Below are 24,361 nucleotides of genomic sequence, written 5' to 3' on the forward strand. Positions count from 1 at the left end.
AGTTCTAAAGAAAAGTATCACGGAAATTTTAAAAAATATTTTTATTAATTAAAAAGGAAAAATATTAAGAAAAGGGAAAATATCGTAGTACATTCCTATACAACTGAAAAGAGGAGGAGAGGGAAGGGAAACTGGTCTCCCCCCAGATGGCGTATTCGAGTGTTACGATCGCCAATAGTTGCTGTTCTAATTGCCTACTGAGCTGTCTCCAACTAAAGCGCCATCTTGGTTGTCTTTGTCCTTTGCGAAATCTCTAAGGCTCAGCGTGTTGACTTTAGATATTTTAGCAACCGCTAAAGGATGGACGCTATCTTTTTGAGATAGACCAGTATTCACCGTAGTTCTCTCTCCGAAGGCGGTTTCCTTCTCTTTGCTGCATATTTCTCTTTCTCCCCCTGTGTGTCGCAGATTGTGGATCTAGTATTCATCTTTATATTTATTAAAATGCAACAGCTTTTTATGCATAATTTATTTTGAATTTTTCTACATTTTTAACTACTCTATGATGCTTTTATGAAATTTAATATCTTCTCCCTGGAGCACACAGGGAGAGAGAGAGAAAAATACAGCAAAGTGAAGGCAGCCGCCTTCGGACAGAGAACTACGGGGAATACTGGTCTAACTCCAAAAGATAGCGTCCCCTCTATAGCGGTTGCACGAATCCCCAAATTCAACACGCTAATCTCTGAGCTTTAAGATTTCGTAAAGACCGAAGGCAACCTTGAGTGCTCTTCAGTTGGAGATAGCCCAGTAGGCAATTGAAATAACAAGCATTGTGATTATCACATCACAAATTCCCCCCTTGAATGGGAAGAAAATCCTTACTATATAAGGGGGTAACCCTTATAAGTAAAAGCTCAATCCAAAAATTTTAAATTGCCATTAAATTTTACAAAATGCCAGTCACGAAGTTAAAAAACAACATCATACATACATATTATGTTCAACACAAGAATCTTAATTAGTCATATGTATTTAAGATGTAGCTAGACAAATGCTTTCAGTTGAAAAAATTAAGTGGCTATTGGTCTAAAAAGTACAGTTGTCCAAATGTTCATAATTATACAGCAAGACTTGTATTTTTTAACAATTCAAATCGGATATCACTAGGTGAGGTCAAATCTCGGAGAAAAAAATAAAATGACATTAAAAGTGCATGAGTAAAATATCACAAATAATCACACTTTGAAATATTAAATACACTTTCATTGTAAGTCATACAAATATATTTTGTCGCAATTTGGAATAATATAAAAATCTAGAAAAAAAGAGTTAATTCCATGAAATTTTTTTTTGACAAATTTAAATTTTCATAATAAAATTATAAAATTGATGACAAGAAAGTCAAATATAGAATTCTTATGCATCAGTAATTATGAACACCCTTCTTAAATGTTTGTAGTTTAATTAATATCATTACGTAGCTAAGATAAATTAGAAAGAAAATCTAACATAGAAACATAAAAGGCAAATACGTGTGATTATTTTATATTACTATCTGTGAAAAAAACATCAATCATGTATTCAAATTTTTTTTTGAAAAAACTTAAATTTTGATTTGTTTGCGAAACACAAACATTTTTTTTAAAATACTTCTCAGAAAGAAAATTACTAATTCTAATTTAGTAATTTTATATACACTTATAAATAGTATGAATGACACTTATTAATATCATGAACGTGAAATCCAGTACAGGTAACACATTTTCATACCTTGTAAAAAGGCAAGCATGATCATTTTCAAGTGAATTCGTAATAAAACATATCTGTTGAATAAACTGTTGAATTGCTGGGTTGCCAATTTATTATTAATTTGGATATTTGTATTAAAACCATTAATGTAGATGGGAAAAATAAATACCCAACAGTTGTAGTGCCTCCTATAATCTTGGGCAGCTTAGTCGTTAATTAATTATTAACTGAGGGAATGAGTTAATGGCTCAGTCTAAATCCAAAAGTGTGCAAGCGTAAGTGGCAAAAAAAAAATTTAAAAAAAAAACAAACATACTCCACAGTATTGATTCTGAAATTGTTGAGTCAGTTGCCGATTGTTTATTAGGGTATTTGAATTAAATCTATAAATGTATATGAGCAGGTGGGAAAAAAAAATAAATATTCAACAGTTATGATGTTTCTGATACTGTTGAGTTGTCACATATTTATTAGCTAGGGTGTTTGGATTAAATCCATAAATGTATATGTACAGAACTAAAAAATATAAACGTTGTTGTTGTAGGCCATTAAGGCATCTATAAGCTTTCCAGTATCGCCCTCTATGGTCGAGAATTCGACATCTGCCACATCCATACGTCATACCTGTTTTTTAAGGCGGCCTCATTCATGCATCCACAGATCGTAATTTTGATATATATATATATATATATATATATATCAAAATTACGATCTGTGGATGCATGAATGAGGCCGCCTTAAAAACGGGTATGACGTATGGATGTGGCAGATGTCGAATTCTTGGCCATAGATGGCGCCACTGGAAAACAAGAACATTTGCACCCCTTGCCTTAATGGTCTACGACAACAACAGCAATTGAATTATCCCTTTTAGTGCATTGTAAACAAATGAATCAGAAAGCTCTTTATATACATGGAAGTAGTGACAAGTTGAACTTTTTTATTAAAAGTGTACTAAACAAGTAAAAGAGGTATTTAAATTGAAGAGCATAGTAAATGAGAATCATTTTAAAAACATTCGAAAGCTGAATGCTTCGAAGTATTTTTTTTAAAAAATTGTATTATACTTAGAAATTTTAGAAGAACTTCTTTTACCTCAACCCACTTATTTTATTTCAAACAACTTGATTTCAATTGAAATTCCATTTAATGTATTAATGTAGTATATCCCTTTTTTGTAGCTTGACTTTTCAGTTACGGAATATGGCAATTAATCAGTTCTTTATCGGTAGTAGATTTTCCTTCACCGGCAGCGTATATTTGTATTAAAAGTGATTTTTATTTTGTCTGTATTTCAAGAATATAATATGCAAAAAGTGTTGTAGTTAATGTTGTAAAGATAAAGTTTAGAAAAACTGCAAAATTCTCAGTTCTACAAAAAAAGTGTATTATGTCTGATATTTTAAACTGATTTCAGCTTTATTTAATGCACTAATATTTAAAAAAAGTAAGGAAATAATTTTTTTCTCATTCAAATTTACGAATTCTACTTTAGTTATATTGATACACCAAAAGAAATAATAATAGTTCAAATAATCAATATTCAATTTACGATACAAAACGATATTTTCTAAACTTTACTTATTAACATAATTCTTATATTTGCCAAAATGAAACTTTATTTATGTTAATGCTATTAAATGTTATAAATAAATGTAATTAACAATTTCATTACCAAAACAAAATGTTTCCCCACCCATGATAATATTGCATTGCATGATTATCGAAATCAGTCTTACTGATCATTATTATCGTATTCGAATCCCATCATTGACGATAATAGTTGTGACAATGATAAATATCGTATTCANTTATGAACCTAAATTATTATTTTGTTTCAGTAATTAGCGTTAAAGGTTGTTGTTCCCTAATGATTAAGTATGAACAAAATGCTATTAACAGCATATTTTAAAATCAGGATTCTAAATTTAACCCAACTTATTGTTATCTAGCAATATGTAGGTAAGAAAGTGTCGATATATGCTTCTATTATTCTTAATAATAAAAGTCAAAACTGAACTTTTAAAAACAAAGTATTTATAGTGTCATTTTCGCCAACTAGTTAAATATTTTAATGAGTTTAAAATTGCATTTTTTTAATATAATGGTCAGGAAAGTTTTTTTAATTATGTTTTTGGACGAAAATAATGTATTAATTCTGTAAAGTTTGAAAGCTAATATCAAGAAAAAGTCGAACTTTTTTTTACAGAGAGAATGAGGCAAAGCTTTTATAATCATTTTGCTTGCGATCTCCATATGTAATTCAATGATGGATGGGATAGGGGTCGCGTTTATTTAAATAAAGCAAAGCAAGCTTGCGATCTCCGAGATTGAGATCGTGACGTAGCTTCAGCTCTAGAGAGGAATAAATCAGTCCTTATCTCTTTTCTTTAGCCCTGACTTTAGGAAAAGGTTATGATTGATAGTAACGCCTACTTTTTATTACTCAATGCTCTTATTCGAAATGCGAGCAGCATTTGGTAATCATTTTCAACGAAAGGCGTAAAGACATCTGGAATTTTCATCAAATCGCCCTTATTTTAAGAAGAAAAAAACAGTTGATGCCCGTAGCGTTCGTAAAATTTTAGAAAAATTTAATTATGCTTATGATACGTGCTGTTTTAGTTAGTAATATAGTAACCACACCCCAAATGAGGATTTGAATTTAGGTAGGCGTATACTTCTTCCCTCACTATAGAGAGTTCAGCGGATGTATTTCTACCTTAAACTTCTCGCCTCCACCGTCTTTTGAAAGGCAGCGAAAGCTAATCTAGATATAAAACGTAAACATCGTTTTCCAGAATAGAGTTAAACAGATAATAATTTATATAAGTATAAAAATAACCAACAAAAACTGGTAAGACTAGTACTTCATTCTTTCTTATTTTCGGGAAAAGTGAAATGTTCATGATTACAGAGATTTTTAAACAGTTTTAAAACATACATAGAGAACTATTTAACACCCGAGAAATTACAATAGGAATGATTTGTTTATAATTAACAAAACACTATATTTCTCCATGGCAGCAGCCAAAGGTTTTTCTATGATAAAGTTCTCTGCTCATTATTTGCTTGCATTTTGTTATTTTAAAGAACATTTTTCAGCATTTGAAATTTTATAGTTTTCTTTAACCTTCTGCGAACTCAATTTTTTCTTAACATTTTAAATTATTAATAGAGGTTATTATTGTCTGGTCCAAGTAGTGCAGAGAGAATTAAATAGCCTTTGGCGAATAGAGCAGAAACCTTTGGCGAATAGAGCAGTTGATAGTCAGTGGGGTTTGGGTCTATGTTGTAGAGAAGAACAATTTAAAATACGATCTCGAGAAAGTTTGACTTCGCGACAGTCAGGACAAGTATTGAACTTCTTTGGCTATACAGGGAATATTTTCATTTCTTTTAAGTGTCCTGTGCGTAGTCTGGTTATGGTAGTTGTAATTAGGTTCTGGAACAGAATTATTCTTAGGTGTTTTGGGAGGTGAGTTTATGCCTGTCTGTTGCATCAGCATCAATAAAGGTTAGACGGTCAAATCCTAGAATATCCCAACTTTTGGAAACTTTTTGAAATCTCGCCAAGTTGGAGATTATTACTGGGATCAACGTTGCTTATTAAAAAAAAAAACAATTTAAATTACTACAAATTTATTAAAAATTTTTAAATTGAACGCAAAACATTATACATACTTAATTTACTCATAGAAAACCACGTTTCTCTCATAACACTCCGACAAGCATCACGCGCAGCAGCAGTCAATCCACGCTTTCGACATCTCCTTTCAAGACTATCTACCGTATCCTTTCGATTAATCGAACTCATTTGTTCTCCACATTTAAGGTGTTCATTCTTTTTCGTAATTAAATTTTGATCCATGCACCATTCATTCATCGCTCTCTTACCTTTAGCATTCAATAAAGTTAAAAATTCGCTCGCCTTTTTCAACCAGTACCGCAAAAAATAATTGAAAAATAATAACGGTTAAAAAAAAATAGAATAATAACGATGATTCTAACAGCAAAAGATCAGAAGCATAATTATTTAAAAAATAAACCTTTTTACTTCTTTTCTAACGAAATCCAACTTTCGCGTATGTAAACATGTCAAATAACCAATCAGGTTTAAGAATTTTTGGTGGTGTGATAGTAGTGTGATCGGACGTTCAAAATTATCTTCCCGAAATATCTTCCGGAAACCTAGTTTGTACCGGAAACCTAACTGACTCCTGTAAAAATATTGACCTAGCCCTGTCTTCTGACTCAGCAATTTTTTAGCACGCGTATGAGACTTTTTAGACATAATTTGCATCAGTTCCGATGTTGCTTGTTATTTTCAAATCTTATGATTACACTGGGGATGAAATTATTTGTTCTATTTATACCAGTACTTGATCTTATCTAATTTATTCAGCTTTGAACTTACCTGTGGGTAGTTAAAAACTGAAATTAATTTTGTTCGTAAAACAAATTTTTTTTCTTCTTCAGAATTATGTTTCAAGTTTAGTTTATTAATTTTGTCTGAAGGTACAGTTTCATAAAGAACGTATAGCTTTATATTTATAAACATACGCTGGTCTGCTCCCTTGAAAAAAAAAGAGAAAAAAAACACTTAAAGTAATAAACATATGGCGTTCCACATTACCAAGTACACGTAGAAGAGAATAGTACGTAATCGTCACCGGTTGTTCAAGTTCCTGGAGGGCCTTTTACCTTTTCATCTGAAACACTAGATTAGGAGATAGTAAAAATTGATGTAAAATAGAAAAAAGATCGAAATATCTTTAAAAATCTAATCAAAGAGTCGAAAATTGCTGATTAGCTGGCAAATTGTATAGTGGGCGGAGTCAAGGATATTACGTAGTAGAGGGAACACTTGATTTAGTAGTCACTCTTGCTTACGAATATATCGTTTTTAAAGAGCAATAAATTTGAAGCTCGTAGATTTGAAATCAACAACGCGTTCGAAAATCTCTCACGACCGAAAAATGGTTTACTGTGTTGTCTTCAATTTTAATATATATAATTAAGAATATATTTCGCCTTTTTCTTTTTTTTTTTTTAAATAATTCTGTGATTATATTGCAGAGGATGACGTACCACCTCAACCTGAGCAATCTGAATTACCCGAGGTGAGTAGACATAATTTTAGATTTTGAAAAGTTCATGCTAAAAATAGAGATGCTACAGACGTTAATGAAAGTTTTATTTATTTATTTTACTTTTATATGTTTTGGAACCATTTTACTACTAATTTTAAAACTAAAAATAAAATTTATTACTTTGAGCAGAATAAATTTTTCTTATAAATATATTTATTATAATATCGTTTACAATCATAACATTCAAGAGATGGCAGCACGATTCAGTTATCGTCATATTCTGGTCCAAGGAAGCTTTTGTAAGAGCCCGCCTATTAATCAAGACACGCCTACTCTTGACGTAAATTTCAAAACTGATGAAAATGATGACTAGAAGGAATCAAAAACAGAAAATATAGATCAAGAATTTAATTCTCATCTATCCGCACCCAAAAAGGTCAGATAGTTGTCATCAATACTTAATAATGATAACAACTTTAGATAAAAAGAAATTCAGTTACTCAAAAAACGTGATGTTGGTGGAGTCATCGGTAAAGTCCTAGATGAACATGTACACGTAAAAGTGTTAAGCTTAGAATCCTATAGATTTGTCACAGACTTATTCCAAAGTTAAACATAAAATACCACACATTCCAATTAGAACAGGAGAGACCATTGAAAGTAGTCTTAATAAACATACCAGTTGAGTATGAAAAGGTGATATTTTTTCAGGTCTAGCTGCGTATGGTTTCACACCTGTACATGTCAAGCAAATCATTAGTTTAGTTTAGTTAGTTTTCAGTTCGCCATGTAAATAAGAAAAGTTTTTATCACGGTTTGGTCACCGCAGGTGGCCAGCCGACCAGCGAAGCGGGTTTGCGATATTTCACGACCACTGCGTAGCTTCTCCCCTTCAAATCCGGAGGTCGTCAGGACCCAGGCCCGTCGGATGAGGAAACCACACAGCCGTCACCCAGAAGACGCGCGTGCGGTCCTGCTCACCTAGTGCCCAATCCTACAACCCTACAGACCCACTAAGCCCGTCTGCCGAGATTTGCTGAAAGGGAAGGGGTTAGTACATAGAAAATTACAATTACGAAATTATTAAATAAAAGTACATAATATGATTTATTGCTCGATTGAAGTTGCTTTAAATTAGAAAATTGATTAACTTATATAGCAAATAAGTTACTTAAAGTCGTGAATATAAATTAAGATGGGAACAGCTGATTTTGGAATATATTTAAGAAAAGGCTGAAATGATAGACTTGTCAAGATCGTAAATTATGTGTTAAAAACCTAAAGTAACAGCATAAATTATTCAAAATTGCATATTTATTGACTTATTACAATTATTATAAATTACTACTAACAAGATAGCTTACATTGGGAGGTTATATTTAAATGGGCTTCACTTGGCTTGGAAATTAATTTATTATTAGAGGATACGGTTTTGCGCCAGTTAACATTCATTACTTGGTGTCTAATTACACTTAGTACTACTATTTCAGTCTTTAGGAGACTGCTGTTGCTTTATCAAATTGAAAAATCACTGTTGAAATTCGCTTTTTATTGTTCAGTATCAGTTGGAAATAGTTAAAACAGTCATCTGATGTGTATAGGTTATATTGTTACATTAACTGGTTGCAGACTATTACCGTTATCTATTGAGTTCAAATTATACAGGTTGAGACTATTGATATTAGTTATTAATTAGATGAAGTAATGTTGTTCCCCAGGGGATTTGCTCGAGAGAAAAAAAATTAGCTTGTTAAGAAACGTGGTCTCCGGAAAAGCAAAACAGCGTCTTGCTTTCGTCCTCCTGCAGTATCGACTACCGGAGCCGTAGAATTGGTCCTATCACCTCCGGGGTGGCATTGTAACTGGTACAATGCTTCACCCTACTTTTACTTGGAGATTTGGTACAACTGATTTTCCTTCATTGTGCTACCTTTTGTGCACCCTCTTCGCTCCCTATCTGAAAACTGGCCCACCACCTCCAAGAAGATTCAACTGGTGTTGAGATTTCCTTCTAACTCTGGTTGGAGATTTGTAGGTTTTCACTAAATAAATTAAAAAGTTTTTTTAATCCCTATCATCCCGATTTCCATCACTCGGGCCAATGACTAAAAATATTAAGTTCATTAAAGCATTAATGAGAATTAATTAATTTAAATTGAATGTCTATAGTTAAAATTAGTTAATAAAGATTACAAAGCTATTAACTATCGACTGTTTCATCACCCTTGGGTATACATAAATTGACTAGCGGCATTACATCACAAATACAAGTAACATCAAACACATTGCAATATCAAATAGCTAGTCACATAACAATTTTTTTTTCTTCAAAATATAAACATCTAACTTATATGGCCCAACGGACAGCTCAAGAGATGCCTAGCGCACTGCCTACTCCTAATGACTAGAAGTAGGTCCAGTGATGAGGCGTGTGTGGTGTTCAACCACGTTGGTTGCCATTGTGAGCCAGCCCGTGGTTGATTGTGGGGTGTGTATGTATTTTGTTTGTGTTGATGATGTTTTGATTGGTATTTGAGGATAGGAAAACAATTTGTGTTTACAAAAGCTGCTATTTTATTTATGTTTAAAATTTATACTTTGTTTTGCTGAATTACTTGTATCTGACTATATATTGAGTCTTACTTTTATAGTGAGGCTATACTATTCATTGTTTTAATGATATAAATCACGTGTCCTATGTAGTTCCTTAATTGTTTGTTGTGTTGTAGTGAGCCCCCAAAGGCTTCGTAATGATCCACATTTGGTCTTTTTAGGTGGTAATTAGCTGTGTATTCACAGTCGTGTAGGTAATACTCAGGCGTACCTACTGCTTGACTTGAACAGACGAAATTATTAAATAAACAGTACCCCCTAGAAGTACTCATTTGTTATTTGAACTTGGAGGAATTTGTACCTCTGACAGAGTTAATGTGCACAAGTGACCATTCAATACAAGGGGATTCTTCGGCAGGTGGAATCTGAACTCCTGTTCTCACAAACACAACGTTCTATCAACCAAGCTATCCCGGTCAAATCAAACACTTTGAATTTATATACATTTACAGTCTGCTACCACTTCTGCCATTCCTTTATTCTAACTTATCCAATTTACTGTATATTGTTAATATTCCAGTTGAGGTACTTCACAGACAGTACAAAGCAAGTAAAGAAGTTCTCACGAGGTGACGTTTTCAAGTGTTGGCAGAATTACAACAAAAAAAATTAAAACTTTAACTTTTAACAGTCTATCACTCTATAAAATAGTTTGCAAAATGAGCAGTAATTAGTAGTAGTTCCATAAGAATAATTATACACATTAAAAACAAATAGATTTTGTTATCTACCAGTAGAAAATGCAATTATTTATTTTCATATTCATAAAATCTTTCGTCACAAGATACATTTCTTGATTTGGCATACCTCAGTGTCGTGAATGCTGCTCTTCGAATCGAATCTTACAAATTCGTTGGAGGTAGGAGCATGCAATGAAATGAATATTCAATTGAGTACCATTATGAGCTGTAAAGCGTAATCACTTACCCATAGTAAAACATGAAACTGATGTCATTGAGCTCAGTCTCTTCTTTTTTATTGACAGTGACCGATTCCGGACAACGTCCGTTCTTAACTTTAACAGTCCAAACTATTTCGGTCGAAGTGTTTCAAATCGGATACAGTCATAGACTTCCACATCAAACAGTCTTCACTGCTTTTTATAAGTAGTGAGCGCAGACTTTTAAAAAAAGTGAACCAGTATTGCTCATTGAAACGATCTTCAAAATACTTGAAATAAATTTATCTTACTCCTTTGTTTATATATCTAAGAAATTAATTAGTGATAGTTAACAAGGAAATCAGGCAAACCAATTATATTCATTAATGAAATAGATAAAGCCATTTTTTTCACTACTTTCATGCTTCTGCTAGAATATCATTGGAATTCATCTAGAAAAGATGAATGGCGAAATCAATAAAACCGATTGGGAACTGTATAAAAACATCTTAGCTATTACAAACACAGAAGAAAAAATCCTGTATACTCCATCCTGCATTGATCTGAAAATTTCAAAGATATAAGAAGACATCAACAAAGATCATGCCTTAGCACAAAAACTTACCCATAAGTTTGCCCATGGTAAGCTAACCCATTGGTAAATTAATCCTTGGGTTGCAATCAACTACTTTAAACTTCCACCAAAACTAAAGGAATTAATTAAGCAACGAAACAATTGGAGCTGGAAGCTATAACATGGAATCTGTGATGCCAAATTTAGAAAAGAGGGGAAAAACTTAAATAGACAAATTAAAAAACGCTGCCGATACAACAGTCATAAACAATGGACGGAAAAAATAGAATCATTAAACACCACTGACTACTCTATTTAGGATATGAGATGGGTCCAATGGCTGTGTTCGCTTTCTGCCATTTTTTTTCCTATATTAAGGTTTGTGCCGTTCATAGACTAGATTATATATATGCCTTGCCTTGTCATTTCAGTATTTTAGTTTCAGTTATTTGTCAGAAAAGTCTTGCTCACCGGACATGGAGGTGTTAGGTTAAATGAAAAATATTTCCTTAAAATGTTTTATTCATTTTTCTTAAAATTATGTACAATTCTTTGATTTTAAGGGTGAGCCAGGAGAATTTGATTCGAAGGGAGATCCTGGAAGATTTAGTCCACCCGAGTTACCTAGAGAGGTAAGAACACATCAGTTATCAAAAATTATAGCTGATTAACTTTTTCGGTTTGCATAACAATATTACTAGAATTAATGCCAATTAAAATATTCCAAGCGGAAGTGCAGTAGTTGACGCAAAACATTTTCACTCCCTTAAGAAAACTCTACATACAATACAACAGTAATAAAAAATTTTATGTCTGAGTAACAAAGCGGTAGTCGGTCAAGTTGTCGCTGACATCGCTAGTTGTGAGCTGAGTGTCGTAAGTTTGATCCCGGTAGCCTACTAAACAACGGGCACGTGACGAGGAAATTGTTGTGGCTGAAAGATTTCTAGTTTTTTGGGGGTGTGAAAGTTTGAAGAGAAGGGTATTAGCTCAGGCACTATCCACTTCCTCTGATCGAGGGCAAATGTATGCAGCATTCCTGTTAGAAGATAAAACCTTGGAAAATTGAACTAGATGCTTGGTCATGGTTGGATGGTGTGATATGTACCAATAACAAACATTTTAGATAGGGATCTTATATCTAATTCCTTATCTCCAAAGCATGCATATATATATATATATTTATATATNTATATATATATATATATATATATATATTATAACTGTTAAATAATTTTGACAATAAGCTTCTCGTAAAATTTGTAAGAGGATCATTAGCCCTTCATTTGACATGTATTCACCTACCGGTGGTTCTCTTTTTTAGCAGCAGAGGGCAGCACAATAAGAGACGCTTATAACTTCCTCTGGAGGATACGAGTGCATTAATTTACACTTATCTGAGCTGGGAAATATATTTTACACATTTGTTTTTAAAGTTTAAAAAAAATTTAAATTGTTTCAAAATGAACAGTATATTATGGAAAAAATTTTATTAAACTGATTAAGATAAGAATAAGAGTGGTGTTAACATAATCCCTTTGATCGTTGTGAAAAAAAGAAAAAGAATTTCTAAGAGAATTTCTTCTGAGAAATTTATTTAAGTTTAAGTGAGATTTTGTGAGTTCGATTGAAATATTAATGAGTAATTTTTATAAATACATAACTGAAACAAACGCATAGCGTTAAAAAAAATAACAGTCACGTAATGCTATGACTTCTTGGAGGAGACCGAGACTTCTTTTAGGGTTTTCTATTTTTTTTAATATATAGATGCTAAATTTAAATCCCGCCCCTGTGACTGATTTCTAAAATTTGAATTCCGCGATTAACGGTTCAATAATTATGTAATTTTTGTTGATTGATAATTTTAATATGATTTTTAAAGTAGAATCTCGGTATACTAAAATAGATAATTATATAAAATATAATAATTCTATTCATATTAGTTGATATCATGGCTTCAAAGCTTAGCTGCTCAGCCAGGAGTAAATGGAGAAAAAGGACCTCATCCTCATGTTTTTCAGTTCACACAAGGACAGGTGGTACGTTGACGTTTTTTTTTTTATTATTTCTGTCTGAATATTGATGGTTAACTTTAATCGAAACTTTACAAAAGCGATTCAGCATTAAAATATCAATCACAAAAGGAAATTAGTAACCCATAGACAAAACGCAGTCAAGATCCTCCAGAAGGACTGCTACTTATTCATAGAAGGTTAAAAAAAAAAAAAAGCAGGTTGTAAGAACATTTTAATTTTTCTCGGCGGAAGTAAGATTTTCAAGACTACGACTGCTTATTATGCAGATGCAGAAAATATATATGCCTGATATGTTTATAACTTGTGATTTTATTTTATATTTTATAACCGTTGTTGAACAGCCGACCCAATTTCTTGGGTTTACGACTACTAATGTTCAACCCTGTAGCTTTGTAATTTCGAACCCAATCCAGAGGACAAGGGGACTCCTGAGTCAGTACTTTCTGATGGAACTAACCCACGTTTGCGTCACATGGAGAGGAAAACCACGAAGTCCTACCACGGTTAGTCTGACGGCAAGGGGACTCTAACCCGTGATCCGTCTACCATTAAGGATATTTTACGTCAGCACTGTGGTCGGTACAAGCCGGATGCGGAATTTGTATCAACCAGCCGTTGCTGGGATTCGAATCCGGATCACCTCGTTGGACGGCGAATGCTCTATCCCCTGAGCCATCACGGCTCATTAACTTGTGGTTGTCACTAGGAATCTAATTTTTTGAGCAAAAAAATATGGAGTGTCCATTCTACCAGTTCTCATTTTTCCAGAATAAGTAGCAGCTCTGATTCCATCTCCATAAAAATTAGCATTAGTCAGATCACCATTCATTATTATCACCGTGAAAAGGGGTCAATATTTCTTAATACTATGTTGTTGAATCACGTGTTGCATTTTTCCAGCTTACCTGTCAAGACAGGGGACGAGGATAAGAGATATTGATTATTCAACAGTTAGAGCTAAATCTTGAAGTTCTGTAACAAATTTCGTTCAATTTTTTTTATCATTTTAAAAGCCTTAATTATATATTCTGACAGTTGACCACAGGGCCAACATTTTATTATATTTCATTGAGTAACATTTTGTGAGTAAGGAACTCATTTTGAACAGTAAGCTTTAAAAGGAAAATACCACCATAGATACAAAACTTTTGCTGGAATTATTGAATTTCCTCATACAAAGAGCCAATTTTTATGGTGTAAGAAGCTAACTTTGAATACGTTAATTAACTATATACCAGACAACTTCTACTCTATCGAATTTTGACTTTGGTAGAAAAAAAATAATTAAAATACAATGAAAGGTATGAATTATTATTTTTTGATACACTAGGGTATAAACATGATATCGTTTAAATTATTTGCATTTTTAGGAATTTATTTTTAATGTAGTGGTTGTGAAAATCATTTTAAAATCAATTTGTAAATCCGAACATAAAAATACTAGGTGAAATCTGTAAAGGTTGGCAGCTCTGTTAACTAGTTCTAACTATATCTTAAGCTATGAAATCAGAAACATAAACGTACTTTCTCTTACCGAGTATTTTTAACTCGTTGAATGCCATGTGGTTCATCGATGACTGGCACTGAGTTTCTTTGTAGAGTCACGGGGGTCACGGGTGACCGGCGAAGCCAAGATTATTAGAAAACACAATTCGAGTAAATTTTTTATTTTTTTGTATTATTATCGTTACTGAAATGGTTTGAAGAAGTTAATGCAATATAGAACACACAAAAATAGCTTTATTTATATACACAGAGATGCCAACTTGAACTAGTAGTTTATTGATTGTGATTCTTAGTTTAATAAATTCAATTTAGTTGATTTTTATCCACCACTATTTTTAAACAATTCGTTGCTTATATAATTTACCAATTTTTTTACGTGTGCCATGCTAAATCTTATAAAAATCTAGCAAAATCTGCCTTTGTAAATTTAGTTTGTTGTTATTTACCGTTTGGCCAGACGAGCAAGTCATGTAATATTAGCGTGGCATTCAACGTGTTAATAATAATTTATTATATTTTAATATAAAATGAAATGGTGGTCAAAAAAATTTCAAATGGGTGAAGTTTTAAATGACAAAATACAAAATCAGTCAAATAGTTTTTGAGAAATAAAATTTTAAAAACACGATTTTTTTTCAACCGATTTATACCGAAATCGAACTTTTATCAAACATTCGTCTGATTATACTGTTTCTATTGTTTCACTTCCCTCCAGGAATATAATTAAAATATCCAAATATATTGTATGAAAAGGTAAATTTATATTTTAAAATATACGATAATTAGATCAAAAGTAATTTAGGAGTATGCCATTTTATTTTACACACCGTAAGTACCAGATTTCTGAGGAAATATCTAATTCTCAACATTTATATTAGTGCGTGTTAAAATTCTGTCGAGTCGCAAAGTCCTCCATGTTCCCATAAAAAATCAATATCTCTGGGGGTACTGGATTGAAGACCGATCGTTCTCTGATTCAGGTTAAAATTACGATCTGTGGATGAATGAATGGGTCCGCCTTATAAACAGGCGTGACGTATGATGTGGTAGAAGTCGAATTCTTGGCCATAGATGGCGTACTGAAAAACAAGCATTGCACACTCTGCCTTAAATTTGCTCGGTTTCACCAAGCAGACTTGCCCGTGTGGCAAGTGGCATTAGAACCAACCAACCAACATCTTAGTGCGTGAAGATATGATGATTAGATCAAAATCTATTTGGATATTATATTTTAGTTATTTAAGGTACATAAGTTGTTTTTCAGCGGATAACTTTCCATGCTTACAACTTATTTCGCCAGAAATATGATTAACAAATCAAAAGTTATTGAAAATGTTTTTCAAGGGGAAATTTTTGACAATGGTCATTAATGCGTAATCAAACATTTTAATTTTTTCGTTCTTAACCTTTCTCTCGTTTTAATTCTATATTCAATTTTATTTTATTCTTGCAAACTTAAATAAGCCGCCTTTAAAATGAAACATAACTAAGACATATTTTTGCTAGCTCACAATGAAACTCTTGATTCAATTAAATTGAATTATTTATATCAAAATACAATCGTTTTTTAATTTATAGTTTGTATTGTCAATATATATTGTTCTTTAATTTATAGATAGTGTGAAAAATTAAAAACAATGGTGTATTTTGTAGGGCCCAGTAGGACCACCGGGACAAGATGGATCATCAGTGAATAATTCTGGAAATTTTCCACTATATTATATATATGTTTTCCCAGGACCACCTGTAAGTTGCACTTAATTTCATTAAATTACTAATGCTGTGTCGTATAAAGTTCGTTTCATAACCACTGCTCTTAATATGTTACTTTTTAAATCCATTTTAGTAATTAATATATTAATATATTTAGTAAATTAGTACATTAATCAAGAAAAAAAAACACAAAAATGATATAAGCTTAAGAGTTGGCGAATATGCGTTAAAAAAGAGGAAAATTAAAACATGCAAAAGAGAACCAATTTAAAAGCTGGATAAAAATTAGAAGGTTTTTCTATAATTCATCTTTTACTTCTCGGGCAATAAATCAGGTTTTGTAATGTCTCTTTTCCCCCGCTTAAATGTGGTATTAACGTAAAAGCAAAATAAGAAGCGTAATGCATGTACCATTTACCCAAGAATTTACGCTTAATTTACACATCTTGTTATAAGTGCTGCATGGGTAACTAATCTAAGTCCGTATCGAGCAATAAATCAGGTTTTATTTATGTCTCTTATCCGTATCGACCTGTATCATGTCTGAATCGAGCAAATGTTTCCGATTCTACAGCCCTACTTTATCCTTCTCCTTTTTTCACCTCATTTACATTATTAATATCTTTTCTTAAATGTTATTTAAAACTTATTTTTACAGGGTGAACCTGGACCACCAGGGTTTCCAGGGATGAAAGTAAGAAATTTTATGTTATTTTTTTTTTGTAATATTGTCGATATTGGTGTCCAAAATTAAGGTCTCAAACATAAATTGATGAACTATTGACTGAGTTGACCTCGAGGGCAGACGGTTGATCTCGAGTGCAGAGGGTCAAATTACCCAATTCCAGTAAGGCTTCAAAAACTGATGCTAAACTATTTCTTTTTCTAAACCGAAGATTGATATTGTACTATATAAAATGCAAATTTCGCCAGTTTTACATTCGGCAAATTTTAGTGATTTTTAATTTAGAATCGTTTTTAAAATAATGTTTGTTAACTTAGTTTATTCTATTAAATATTAAGTAAAGTTTGTTTACAACAGTTTCTGAATTATCCATACTTCTTTAGTTGTCCATTGGCGTCACAAAGATAACAATGTTGTTGACTTCAAAATAACCTCAGTTCAGATGTGTGCCTGTATTTTTGAAAGCGGAATAAGTGCATTTTTTTCCATACTGAAATTTTTAAGTGTTAGCATTTGAGTGAATTTAAAAATGATGGCGAAGGTATAGAAGCTTGAGTGTTTGTATTTAACACTATAGTTTGATTAAACTTTAAAATGCAATAATGTTTATTAATTCATGAAAAGAAATAAGCGATTTTTAGCACCAAATAGACTTATTCCACCTTTTAAAAAAAGGAAAAAATAAACGATTTTTATATCTTAAGAACTATTTCTTAGACCAAACATACTTTTTCGCGTTAAATGAGTTTCATTTTCAAAATGCAATAAAGGTTATTAAAATCATTAAAAGAAATAAATGATTTTTACTTCATTCAAAACATTTGACCATTTTTTCAAAAATTGAAGATTTTAAAACTTTTAAAAAAACTTTTTATGTTAAAGTGTGGCATTTCTTTTCAAGCCTTTCGCAAAATATGATATAGCAAAGCCTGTTTCTGAAATTAAGAAAAATTTCAAGAAACAATTGTGACTTGAAATAAAATACTTTTCAGAGTGTTATGAAATGTTCATAATAATTCCATATTTATTTTTTTTAAAAAATCAATAAGTAAATGCCCATGTTGGTACATTTTTGACGCAGAAAATGGCCATCGGAGGGTTACTGACAGAGAATTTTTTGATCACTATTTCTTGCATTTTGTCACCTTGGGTCCGGTGGTCGCCGTTAATTTTACCCTATATTATCAAATCAATATCAAAATAGAAAATAAGAATAGACATTTTCTCTTAATGATCCATCTAAAGAAAAGAAGAGAAAAGAAGAATTTAAAGAAACTGCTGAAGTTTATTTATTTATTTTTTAATCTTTACAGGGCGAGTCTGGAGACACAAGAACAGTAGTAAGACATTCTTTGCTATTCATTTTTTTAATATCATTGTATATTAATCAATATTTATTTTCGAATTTTTAAAAATATAGCTAGTATTTACGACATTTTACAAAAACAGTTTTTAATAAATAATTTTTTTATGATGACAATGTTTAGTGAATAATTGAATTATAGAATAACAATTAGAATTATAGAATAACAATTAAATGTCAGTTTTACAGTAGGATGGTTATTAGTCACATTCTTGTATGATGTTATAACTAAATTAAATCTATACATAATCATTATTGATATTTATTTTTTAATATCATTGTATATAAAGCAATGTTTATTTATGGATTTTTAAAAACATAACTAGTGAAAACAACATTTTACACAAGCAGTTTATAACAAGCAATATTTTATGCTGACAATGTTTAATGAATATTTGAACTTAGAATTATAGAATAATAATTAAATGTCAGTTTTAAAGTTTGATAGTTATTAGTCACATTCTTGTATGATGTTATAACTAAATTTAATCTATACATAATCATTATTGCTATTTATTTTTTAATATCATTGTATATTAATCAATATTTATTTATGGATTTTTAAAAACATAACTAGTATTTACAACATTTTACAAAAGCAGTTTTTCATAAACAATTTTTTTTATGCTGGCATTGTTTAATGAATAATTGAACTTAGAATTATAGAATAATAATTAAATCTCAGTTTCACAGTATGATGGTTATTAGTCATACTCTTGTAATATGTTATAACTAAATAAATCTGTACATAATCATTATTGCTATTCATTTTTTAATATCATTGTATATTAAGCAATATTTATTTAGATATATTTAAAAACATAACTAGTATTTACGACATTTTACAAAAGCAGTTTTTCATAAACAATTTTTTTTATGCTGGCATTGTTTAATGAATAATTGAACTTAGAATTATAGAATAATAATTAAATATCAGTTGCACAGTATGATGGTTATTAGTCATTCTCTTGTAATATGTTGTAACTAAATATATCTGAACATAATCATTATTGTTATTTATTTTTTAATATCATTGTATATTAAGAAATATTTATTTATGGATTTTTAAAAACATAATTAGTATTATAGTGGGGCTTTCAGGAGAACTCTTTCAGACACTCGTCTCGCATCGTGGCGGGTACTATGGTTACGAGGAAACGACATTTCGAATAGGGGTGTAGGGTGAATAATTTTGTCTTAATCTTGGCATACCGTCGTGAGTAAACCAGTCGACACCTTCTTTCCTTCATTTCACCCCCATTAGAAATGTGCTCTCGCTTGTTACCATAGTAGCAGACTGTCCCAGACTTTTAGTCTGGAGGAGTTCTCCTAAAAGCCGCGCTATAATGTCATTTTGCAAATGCAGCTTTTAATAAACAATTTTTTATGCTGACAATGTTTAATGAATAATTGAACTTAGAATTCTAGAATAATTATTAATTGTCAGTCATATAGTGTAATGGGGTTATTAGTCAAGCTCTTGTATGATGCTATAATTAAATAAATATATACAAAATCATTAAGTACAACAAGGTAAGGCACATCGTAAGGATTGAAAATTGCAAGAAGGTACCTCCATTTTATGGATTGGATGGTCTTACCCACTTGTACTGGTACTTTTATTCTTTTAAATTATCTTAATTTGAATTTTTTTAATATTTGTTGTTAAAAACTATTGAGATTTAGCTGTTTTTCTTATTTCATTGAATTGGGGACTAACTTGCAGAACTCGCCGAGTTGATTTCCAAATCATTAAATGACGATGAAAGAGCTATTTTGAGTGGAATTACAGTTTTCAATAATATTGTTAGAAAAAATGAGATTCAGATAATTTAGAAAAATACAAAACCGTTACCGATGACCATAAACAACAAGTCCATAACTCTGAAGCTCCTAGGGTAAGGTAATCAGACGTCCTCAAATTTTGAGAACAGTGCTCGAATTTCAAAATTTGTCCTCGTGCACCTTTAATCTGAAATTCTAATAATCCTCGGATTTCATCGAAAATATCTGCAGTGAAATATCAAAAAGTCAGGAGTACGCATACTTTTTCCCTCAAGATGATTTTATCTTACAGATAATTCAAGCGAAAAGCAAAAAGCAACATGATTTACAAATCTATCTGATCCCATCTGAGAAGCAGCAAACCTATCTGATCATGTTAAATTGGTTGCAGAAAAGAATTCCAATTTAAATTCTTATGAGCTCATTTATTTTACATGCGTTAAACAACTGCAGAATATCATATTATTTGTCAATACTGTTCAGTTAATGAAATCAAATTTGATGAAGATAGTTCTATATCTGATATTTGGTATAAACTAAAAAATAAGAAAAAGGATTTAAAAAAAATTGTGATCGCCTTATTACGACCACTGGTCACCCATTGGTCAAATGCTTTTTTCTCTCTGGATTGACTCCGTTAAACGCCACAACATTTCAAATCATGGGTTGCAAAAACTGTCTCAATTGATGTTTGTCGTCGGACTGATTTTCATATCCTGCCTATCTACGTGTTTCAAGACGTCACGAAATACTTTTCCTTCTTCAGTATTCATATTCATATTAAAATCACTGTCAAGCCAGTAATTATACATTAATAGTAAAAAGAATATAAAAATACTTTACGTTATTATTGTGTAAATACATTGAAAATGCCTGCTAGTGAAAAAAAAAAGAAAAACAGCAGCTGTCGCCATAGCAACGCATGCAATGACGACGCATGCGCACTGTTTACTATTACTCTTGAACACAGTTGAAAAGTGTGTGCACGCCATCAAATCCAAACCAAGACCCATTTTGCGAATGGGTAAAAAAATCTTTGTTGATCATGCAAATTAGTATTTTCTATAAATATATCAGCGCCTCAAATCATAAAGTATTTTGAGCATGTTCCGTTGATTGGTTAGAAATCTAGTCACCTTTGCTCATGGGCTTATAATGGCAATTTCGGCCACGCGTTGCTATTCATTTCTCAATCTTTACAATGTGTATTAATTCCATAGCAATATTGTAACCGCTTTACTGAATATGGCTAAATATAAATTAAAAGGTTATACATAATAATAGCCGCACACTTGACCTTTTTTAATGCTATCAATTGACAGATGTATCAAAAAACTTCATTTGAAGGGGAAGAATTATAATAAACCTACATCACGATTCTACTAACAACATACAATATGAAAAAAAACCCATATTGCATTAGTTTGAAAATGCTTTGAAATAAAGCTTGCAATTATTGCATGATTATCCTAAATACAGCATAAATATGTATGAAAACATTAAACGGAAATAAAAACGACTATTTTCCCTTCATAATGCATTTTTATATTTCATAAATTAATAATTATAATTAAGTCTCACATTTCTGTAAATACAAGATACATATGCTTTATTTGATATCTTTATCTTTACAGATAGCTGATTATTTTCCACCTAGAGATCTACGGGGAATGAAAGTAAGAAATTTGATAATGCTAATTTTTTTTCTAGTAATACAGTATATTTACATACAAATACAGTGATTGAGTTTCGTGTGATATATATTTGTCATTGGTAGAGAACTAAAGCCTAAATTTTTAAATACAATTTGAATTTGCGTAAAAGATTTACTTAGAATTTTGAGCATTTCCGTTAAAGCTGGATATTTTGGGTAGCTCAGTGTTTGGCGCGAAGTGATTCTGTGATGTCAGGCAACGCCTCCTATAACTGAAAGCCTCCACACGGTTTTTTGTAGGTAGTCCGATTAGACCACCATGAAGATAAACCAATTCGTGAAAGAACCATTTAATATGAAATCTATTAAAAATTAGAATGTGGTAACAAATATATGTCTAAAAATCTGTTTAATTTATGAATATAATTGATTTGTTTTACTTACTTGTCAACCACTACAGATTCAACTCTCAAATATATATGATAAATTTATCTCAAGTACTTTTAAAATAGAATTTTGGTTCATGCGTACAAGTGGAGCGCTTTTTAAATAATCTGCGCAGACTACTTATAGGAAACCGTGTGGAGGTTTTCTGATGTAGGAGGTGATGTCTCAGGTCATATTTGTATAAGCTTTATGCTAGTACATTTCCGTTAAAGATTTTATATTTATTATTTATAAAATTAAATTATTTATGTTTAGTTCTGAACATAAGATTTATTGATAAAAATAGCAGTGCATTACTTATGTTACTCCTGGAATAAAATATTTTCTGAAACTACGAAAAATTAGAGGGTATGTATTTATATTAGAATCGATTTTTTTACGGGGTTATTGCAGGTCCTAATTTTTTTGACGCAAAGTGATTACGTAAATTTAACAAATTTCAATATTTTATGACATTGTTAATTGCCACTACATATTTTTGTTAAAAGATTCTGTTTGTGTATGATAAATGCAATGATAAATACGAGAATAATAAATAAATCCGTCTGGAATTCATCATCAATTTATTGAGATTTATGGTGAAAATGGAATGGTGAGGAAGTTGGATCAACAGTTCAATGGTTGACGCTCCATTGCTCAAATTGACTACTAAAGGATCAAATTTCTTGTTTACGGTAACCAGTGATGAGGCCTTCTGTCTTCTAAAAGGCAGAGATGCCAACTGCTCCGGACACACCAAAATATTTAAATAGATCAGTAAATAACTACAAACTAAATGTAACAAACATTTGACTATTTACTTGCTTTTTAAGGAGTGTCGCATGACATAACTATTAAAAAGTGTTAAATTATATAAACCTACAAATTATTTAGAAATAGTGGTGATAAAAATCTAATAAATTGAATTTATTAAATCATGAAACACAATTGATAAGCTACCATTTTAAAATATTTATTTGCTGTCTGGAGCAAGTTGGCATCTCTGAAGAGGTATTGGTTCAAAGTGGGTAACCTTCTGTTGTCAGTGATGGTTTTTATTGCAAAAGTGAATAAGAAAATTCGTGAAAACTGATAGTTCACGATGCGAATGCTTCGTGATCAGTTTTCACGAATTTAACAAAAGCTGTTTTGCATTAAATGTTCACAAATCGTTTAAATAATCTCTTCCTCACTAGCAACATCTTTATTTGAAGGGAAATTTCCCACTGTGATAGATATCTAAATAAAGGTGGGAATTATTAGGAAAAATAGTTTCTATGATACACTTTCAAGTAAAAATAAATCTTACATTAAAAAAAAATCTTATGCAGGTTTTCCCAAGACTTATTTTACGAACGAGTCTCATGTTTTTTCCTCAGTATATTAAATAATACAACTAAGCTGAAGAAAAAAAATGTAAGCATCTATTTTCCCTCAATAGTCGACAAAAACGTTCCCCATTCCGAGAAAGAACATAATGCTATCTATTCTATTAAAAAATTTTCTTTTGCAGGGTGAACCTGGATCTCCAGGATTGCCGGGAGCACCAGGTCTACCGGGTATTCCAGGAATTAAAGTAAGAAATTCCGATAATTATAATTTTTTTAAAAGCAATGCTCCATTTTTGATTATCATAATATTTGTGAGATTGGTGATAGTTGTTAATAATTCTCAAAATACAGTAACTCTTCTTTTTATGATTCTTTGAATTTTTTATTTTATTTAGTGCGGTAGTCGTTTCATCGTCATTGAATATAATATTATCTGTAGCAAATGATAACCTATGATTATCGATACTAAGTAATCATAATTCAAGTTTCGGGCAGTTACGCCAAATTCGTCAATACTTTTTTAGAGAATTTCGCCATGTTGCTTCGGTTCGTCAGCATACATCACTAGCGAAGTGTGTGTAATTTACCACTCTATTTTGACTTAAAAGTGAGTCTATTTTAAAATAAGAAATTATTGATCTGATCGGTAAGGCATATTAAAAACTTTTGAAAGTGACTTTTTGCACTGATACATCTTTTTCAACAAACTTTACAGCTTTGAAAGCGTGTTACCATCGGCGTTCTTTTCTTCTTCTTTTTTTCTTCTTCCTATTTTGCCTTGATTCAAGCCTCTCTTTTTTTCTCATATCTGTTTAGAATTTATATCCATTCATGAGAATTGTCCAGTACAGATATCAGGAGTCGTGATGGCTCAAGAGATAGAGCGTTCGCCTTCCAATGAGGTGAACGGAGTTCGCATCCAAGCGATATATAGTCGATACGAGTTCTGCTTCTGGCTTGCACCGACTACAGTGCGGAAGTGAAATATCCTCAGTGATAGATGATTT

The 24,361-nt window shown here is 31.4% G+C and overlaps 1 protein-coding gene across 3 annotated transcripts in view; it reads left to right on the forward strand.

The window, feature by feature from the left end:
- LOC107442639 (collagen alpha-1(III) chain-like) overlaps positions 1-24,361 on the forward strand; it is a 65,009-nt gene that overhangs the window by 15,348 nt on the left and 25,300 nt on the right. For all 3 annotated transcript variants that reach the window (XM_043053931.2, XM_043053934.2, XM_043053932.2), the window contains exons 4-11: positions 6,772-6,815; positions 11,416-11,484; positions 12,799-12,894; positions 16,051-16,143; positions 16,769-16,804; positions 18,109-18,135; positions 21,578-21,619; positions 23,537-23,599. In XM_043053931.2, the coding sequence (XP_042909865.1) occupies positions 6,772-6,815; positions 11,416-11,484; positions 12,799-12,894; positions 16,051-16,143; positions 16,769-16,804; positions 18,109-18,135; positions 21,578-21,619; positions 23,537-23,599 (470 nt within the window). The remainder of the gene's footprint in view (positions 1-6,771; positions 6,816-11,415; positions 11,485-12,798; positions 12,895-16,050; positions 16,144-16,768; positions 16,805-18,108; positions 18,136-21,577; positions 21,620-23,536; positions 23,600-24,361) is intronic.

The sequence above is a fragment of the Parasteatoda tepidariorum genome, chromosome 10 (genome assembly GCF_043381705.1).
Source record: "Parasteatoda tepidariorum isolate YZ-2023 chromosome 10, CAS_Ptep_4.0, whole genome shotgun sequence".
NCBI classification, from domain to species: domain Eukaryota; kingdom Metazoa; phylum Arthropoda; class Arachnida; order Araneae; family Theridiidae; genus Parasteatoda; species Parasteatoda tepidariorum.